This window comes from Hyposmocoma kahamanoa, unplaced genomic scaffold (assembly GCF_003589595.1).
Source record: "Hyposmocoma kahamanoa isolate Upper Pololo Valley unplaced genomic scaffold, ASM358959v1 296, whole genome shotgun sequence".
Taxonomy (NCBI): domain Eukaryota; kingdom Metazoa; phylum Arthropoda; class Insecta; order Lepidoptera; family Cosmopterigidae; genus Hyposmocoma; species Hyposmocoma kahamanoa.
The window spans coordinates 4,266,103-4,273,145 of NW_020653780.1; the positions used below are offsets into that span (position 1 = coordinate 4,266,103).

General features: G+C 35.6%; 2 protein-coding genes across 2 annotated transcripts; both read left to right on the plus strand.

Moving 5' to 3' along the window:
- The first annotated feature begins 226 nt into the window (after positions 1 to 226).
- Positions 227 to 1,276, plus strand: LOC113229240 (histone-lysine N-methyltransferase SETMAR-like). Its single transcript, XM_026462767.1, has 3 exons — positions 227 to 329; positions 405 to 1,153; positions 1,268 to 1,276. The coding sequence occupies exons 1-3, from the start codon at positions 227 to 229 to the stop codon at positions 1,274 to 1,276; spliced, it is 861 nt and encodes a 286-aa protein (XP_026318552.1).
- Positions 1,277 to 1,678: 402 nt separating this feature from the next.
- LOC113229269 lies at positions 1,679 to 6,391 on the plus strand. Its single transcript, XM_026462812.1, has 5 exons — positions 1,679 to 1,700; positions 2,141 to 2,335; positions 4,538 to 4,776; positions 4,988 to 5,137; positions 6,156 to 6,391. Exons 1-5 carry the CDS (start codon positions 1,694 to 1,696, stop codon positions 6,243 to 6,245), a joined length of 681 nt encoding a protein of 226 aa, XP_026318597.1. The 5' UTR covers positions 1,679 to 1,693; the 3' UTR covers positions 6,246 to 6,391.
- Positions 6,392 to 7,043: the final 652 nt, after the last annotated feature.

Sequence of the window (7,043 nt, forward strand, 5' to 3'; positions counted from 1 at the left end):
AATAACTTAAACTTAAACTTTTAACGTCTGTCCTTTTATATTGTAATTTATGATAATACAAATGTTGTGTACAATTATAATTGGATGTCAGATTTATAATGTTATATACGAGGGGAGGTCCAAAAGTCCGCGGAATGGAGGGGGCGGGAGCCCTTCACCCTTTTAACTTCATTAGTTTACGAGATATCGTCCTACAAACAAGTAAATCCGGAAGAAAACTGCAAATATGGAGCAAATCGATGCTGTCATCAAATTCCTTACCAAGCAAGGAAAACCTCCTCAAACCATTATGAATGAGATGGAAACTGTTTATGGGGATCAGTGCCCTGGTAAAACAATGATTTACAAGTGACACGGTCTTTTCAAACATGGCAGAGAATCAATTGAAGACGATCCTTGCCCAGGACGGCCAGTTGAGGCCACCACATCAGACAATGTTGAAAAAATCGAAAAATTTATATTGGAAGATGCCCGTCTGAAGAAGAAACAGCTGTCTGCATTAGTAGGAGTATCAGACACTACCATTTTGAGGATCCTACACGATCATCTTGGCATGACGAAAGTCAGTGCAAGATGGGTGCCGAGAATGCTCACGCCGCCTCAAAAGCAACAAAGAATCGATGCATCAAAGCACTTCTTGAAGCTGTGTGGCGCAGAACCTACCCCAATTTTGGAGCAAATTGTTACTGGAGATGAAACTTGGGTTCATCACTTTGAGCCCGAGTCCAAACAGGAGTCAATGCAATGGCATAAAAAGGGTACACCACCCCCTAAGAAGTTTAAGGTGTCGGAATCGGCTGGAAAAATCATGGCTACGGTTTTTTGGGATTGTGAAGGAATTTTATTGGTTGACTACAAAGAAAAGGGGGTCAATATAACGGGAGAATATTACGCAAGAACATTAGAGAGACTGAAGGAAGCTGTCAAAGAAAAAAGGCGGGGAAAATGGACAAAGGGTGTGTTGCTTTTGCAAGACAACGCACCGGTTCACAAGAGCAATGTTGCGTTGGCTGCTCTACACAAGTGTGGCTTTCAAACGCTGACCCACCCACCTTACAGCCCGGTCCTAGCCCCCAGCGATTATTATTTGTTCCCAAATTTGAAAAAAGAATTACGTCGGAAAAAATTTCGCGACGATGAAGAGGTTAAGGCAGTAATTTTAGCTCATTTTGAGAGCAAAGAGAAAAAATATTTTTTCGATGGCATAGAAAAGCTAATTTCGAGATCTAAAAAATGTATTGAGCTCAAAGGTAATTATATTGTAAAGGAAAAATAGCCTTATTGTTTTATATTATTTACAACCCCTCCATTCCGCGGACTTTTGGACCTCCCCTCGTATATGTAATAGTTCTAGTATTATTTGTAGTCTGTTATCTGTTGTACCATATATTAAAAATAAAATAAAAATAAAAATAAAAATAAAAATAAAAATAAAAATAAAAATAAAAATAAAAATAAAAATAAAAATAAAAATAAAAATAAAATAAAATAAACAAATTTGACAGCACTAAAAGCTTTTTTTTGAACATTTTTCTGATATTCTCATTATCTTATCTGTCAATGCGAATCGAGCGATAGTGTTCGAGACAGCCACATTAGCGCGCACAATAAAATATCAATAGATATCACAGTGAACCATTGGCTTCTTTGCTCTGTCTATTGTTTTATTCTGTATACGAGCAGCTCTACAAAAATGTCTGGTAAGTAAATTGTTAATTAAATACTGTATTTACATGAAATTACTTTATAGATCGCACTAGTCTATAATATATGCATATGTAGTTAATTAATTTCCATTTTACGAAATCAAAAGTTTCACCGAATGATGCAATTCCTATCACAATATGTACTTAGGTACGTAAAACTTCACATTACCTTTATGTAGAAATATGGATCTAAGTCACCATAATCGATTTAATTCTTTCTTATTGAAATCGTAGAACAATATATAGAACGAAAAACAAAACCATACAAACAAAATACAACAGCTGGCCTCATTGCTAAAAACATTTTTTGTAATTCCCGATATAACTAAATTAGATTCAATTAATCTTTGCAACTTTTAAGGCGACGAAATATTTTTAATATATCAATGCCGTAACAGTTAAACTTTACATAAACAAATGGGTTCCTTCATCAGGACACGGCTACCAACCGCCATATTACGGAGGCTACCGTCCACAGCCGCCGACTGTTGCCTATGTACCAACCCCAGTGATGATGCCGGCAGTGCCTGCTTACCACCCACCACCTCCAGGTCCTGAGCATTACCAGCCGACCTACGTCACTAACTACATTTACAATCAGCCTGCTGATCCTGTGCAGGTTGTTGACCGTAAGTGACATTTTTTAATGCTACAGTTGTGACACTTTAGGAAATGTGAGTACAAAGACAAAAACTTTGAACCGAATAATCTCAGTACCTACAGAGTACTAAAAAAACCGACCTCAAAAAGTACGTGGAATTACGTCTATTTGCTAAGTTTTATTGAAATATCCTTAAATCCGCCACTATACAGGACTTGACTCCGGAGATAATAAAAATCGGTTCTCACTACTCAAAGAATATTGAGAGAGAAACGCCTTGATTTGGAGAAATAGCAAACACAACCATTCAAATAATTACTCCTTAAGAAAATTTAGGCACTATTTATAAAAATAAATCTTCATGCGTGAACAGCCACCCTTAGAGAATCATGAAAATCGGTTCACAAATACCGAAGTTATCGCGTAACATACATACAAAAAATAACAAAAAACATACAGCCGAATTGAGAACCTCCTCCTTTTTTGAAGTCGGTTAAAAACAAAGCGCTATTAGACACGTTACCTATAGATCATGAGAAACATCTCCTAAAGTTCATTTAAGTGTATGACCAAAACAACACGGAAGAACTTCAGCACTTTTAGGAAGTAAGTAGGTAACAGCTTCATTGTCATATTTACTTTTTTTAATGAATATTATGATGTTTTACTATCACGATATTCATTTATATTTTAAGAAATTACTCCACTAGTTTGTTATAATTATTAATACAAAGATCGAATACAAATAGAAATTCTTTCGATCTGACAGGACTTGACCCTGCGTCTGTGCCATACGCATAGAGAGGTCGACCTGGTATGGCACTTCTTCATTTCCAATCACATATCCTGCTCCAAAGCCTCACTATTCGAACCTACCTTAGGATCCACATTTCCCTAACAAGGGTCTGTACTTACACGTGTATCATCATGTTGAATCGACGCCTTAACCACAGACACAACTTGAGTACTTACACGTTGTACAGTACCTACCCTTATAACAAGTGATATACATTTCCTAAGATCTGCAAAATTACCTCTTTGTTAGAGTACTGTGTGAAGTCATAAATATATATAGGTACACGCAGTTCATTCTCAGATACAATACTTACTTGCACGCACGCCCGGGGATTCCCATAAGAGTACGCAGAAACAATCGTTAGCCAATTAGCACGATTATGACAAACCTCTCTTGATTCGCTTACATTCAATAATATTTTCATATAGGCCCTCTTCTTCTGCTCACTACACACTGCAATCTTTTTGAGAACACTCTCAATTTCAACTAAGAATGTTCTTCGAGACCTTTCTCTATCAGTGATACCTTCCACGTTAACTATATATACAGTCATGTGGTTCCATGTGCCCAAACCACCTCACCATATATATCCTTTTCCATTTTTGTCAATAGATCCTCTATGAAACCACATCGTTTACGAATCACAGTATTCTTATCACTGTGTCACACAACCGCACTTTACTTATTTTTCTGAGGAATCTCATTTCTACCGCTTTCACACTATTCTCGCGCTATCATATCTCATCATCATCATCATATATCTGCTATCATACACAAGACTCATTCCCATACATTAGCGTTGGAACCATCACTAAATTATGTACCATCACTCGTGCCTCAGATACAGACTCGACAATCCCCTTATAGCTATAACTGCCTCCGTGGCCGAACGGTTACCATGCGGGACTGCCACGCGGAGGTCCCAGGTTCGATTCCCGGGCCGGTAGAAATATTCGTATGGCCTACATTAATTTCTCTCGTGAGTTTGAGTGTAGTTTGTGGTTGTCTATATGTGTGTCAATGGCACCCGCGACTCAGGGTTTTTGCCTAGTGTAGGGCTAGGTTGAGTACACACTCAACATAGCTACGGGGTCATAAATAATAATAATAACGCACACGCGTTATTATTGTTATTATTTATGACCCCGTTCACCGCATTGAGCTTTTTAACTCTCCTTTCAATGTCTTTCTCACATTTACCATTCCTTGTTAACATACATCTCAGGTACCCAAACTGTTTTATAATTCTCAGATTTAATGGAGCTCGATAATTTTTAGTTTATAATATTTATTTTTACAATATTTAACAATCCCTATTTATCAAACAAGCTATTTATCATATGTGATACGATATTACGTATAAGGTACAATCGTATCAATGTTATCTATAAGCTCTTAATCAATTTACAAAATAGTTCTTTCTTCGTTTTGTAGACGCTCCAATTCCCCAGCCTCTACCGGATCCCATAGAGTGGGTTCCTTCCAGCCCTCACACAGCCCAGAGCCTTTCCCATCGCGCAGTGGTAGCAGGCAAGGAAGGATGGGACAGCAGCCCTCTATGGGTTATCAGAGCTCATCATAGTGGGGACCTTATCCCTGGTAAACTTGCCATCAAACATAAACATGCATTTATTCCTTTCGGAGGCAATGAATTGACTGTTCACAACTTCGAGGTAAATTTACTTTCTAATTATACATTTATTTGTAAGAAATCTTACAGATTTGAGAAGGTTTTGAACTTGGTTCTTTCATATTCATCATTTATTTGTCTGAGTAGTACAATTAAGCAGTAATTAATAATCTATAAGCCCTTCTTTTTTGATAATTTAAACAAACCTTGTGTAAGAAGTAATTTTAACATATCTCTATATTTTTGAACTTCAGGTGTTGTGTGCCCCACCTCATTTAATACGCTGGTTACCAGCTAGCAATGGCCAAGCCCCCGCTGGAGCTATTCCCGGTGGTAACACTCATACTGGAGAAACACTGTACATTGGCAGGGCGAAACATTTGCGCTCTCTTACACCTGGAAAGGTAAGCTTAATTAATCTCTTAAAATGAAGAATGCAGGAACTCATTTCAATATTGATTGCTTTTACCTAGGGGAAAGCCACTACTTGTTGAGGTTCATCATGCCTAGTTCTACAGTTGTGACTTTATCTATTCGAATAGTGCATTATGTAACTATTGTATTTATGTGACGGTGCATACGCAAAATAGGATTAGTGGCGCAATCTCTAATCGACAAGCACTGGGGAGGCGGCCATCTTGAGCAGGTTGTCATTTTTGGGTAGTTGTGACGTGCGCTTGCACCCACGTGTTTGGTGGACGTTATTTCGAACCTTAATTAATTATAGCCATTCTTTATTGTTTCCTGCAGTTAGTGATTTTTAAATTAAAAATAATAAGAGAAGTGATTAAGGTAACTCGTGTTTTATTAAGATAACTTCTCTTCGCCCGATAATCCACACCTAGCGAGTGTAGTGAGAAAAAATGGAAAACCATCCTGATGGCGGCCGAATGACTTTATACTTTATCACTGAATAAATATTATTATTGTCATTAGAACAAAGCTTGGTGTCGATGATTAATTACAATCCATAGCAAACCCAGAAACATATTAGTATTTGGACAGTCTCCAAACGCGAGATATGGATTTTATTTTTAATTTTGTAATAACTCTTTTAAATCTATTTTTGCAGGGTCATTTTCAAGTCAATTTCCTCTACCTAATTTCGGTGCCAATTTGTAGGATGTTATCATGAAGTATTATTATGTACAGTAATATTTGTGTACAGTAACCTCAAATATTATTTAACATTTCCCGATAATTTACTCGAATATTTAAATAATAAAAATGGCCACCGAAATCACGTGAGAAAACTAACCTGAAAATTACACGTCAATATGTACTAATTAAGTTGTTAGCTTCTACGTTGAGTCCACGTAATTGGACTTTAAATATTTTTGAAAAATGTTATGACTTATTGTTTTTATTGCATTTCCGATATACCTATCTATGCTGTAAAGATTAAATCGTTTGCATTCGCAGGTTCATCCCAGCCATGGTTGCATGTATATGTCATTCGGTGGCAAAGAAGTGCGTCACACACAGTATGAAGTTCTCTGCAATATAATATAGATTTATTAAAAAAAAAATTATTTCCCATGTTTCTTGTCGTTAATGTGTTACTACGTTTTTATTGTGGTGAATTCCTCCGAGACAACAGTAAATTATCAGTACGCAATAAACATAATACTTACGTCCAAAGAACTGTTCTGTTCTTGACATGCCTTATTTAGTGAAGAGATATATTTTTATGTATTTTATATATTTTTTATTTCTTGAGCATTTTAACTTATAAAGTACAATGAAGTATCTGTAATGAGAATATAAATATACTCTAAAATATTCTCGTTATACATACTTCAATAAGAACTTTAATAAGTTCGCTATTTGTAAGGCAAACAGGAAAACTATTAGACAGGCATAAAATCGTACATATTTTGTTACTATAATCAAAATTGAAAATAAACAAAAATACAAGATATTCTGTAACTGTACATTTATGTTTTTTTTTTATTTAGTACGAAATTGTAATTACATTTCTTATAAAAACGCTTATATATTACAAATTAAGTAGATATATAACTTTTTGGTTTTATTTCAAATTTGTTAATCTTGGTTTCAATATAAGACAATTTTCTCGTGCCAGTGATGTAAAATGAATAGGACAGTATCAAAATCTACTCAGAATGAGAGTAAAAGTCATAATTTCGAAAAAATATAAAACTGTGGCAATTTTGTTTTTCGGCAAATTATATTATGCATAAATTTGTTCCTTAAAACCAGGCTCTGTTTTGAAAACTATCCAGATGCTTAAAACAATATTTTTGTTTTATTGAATATATTATGATGTTTTACAACAATTATATTAAT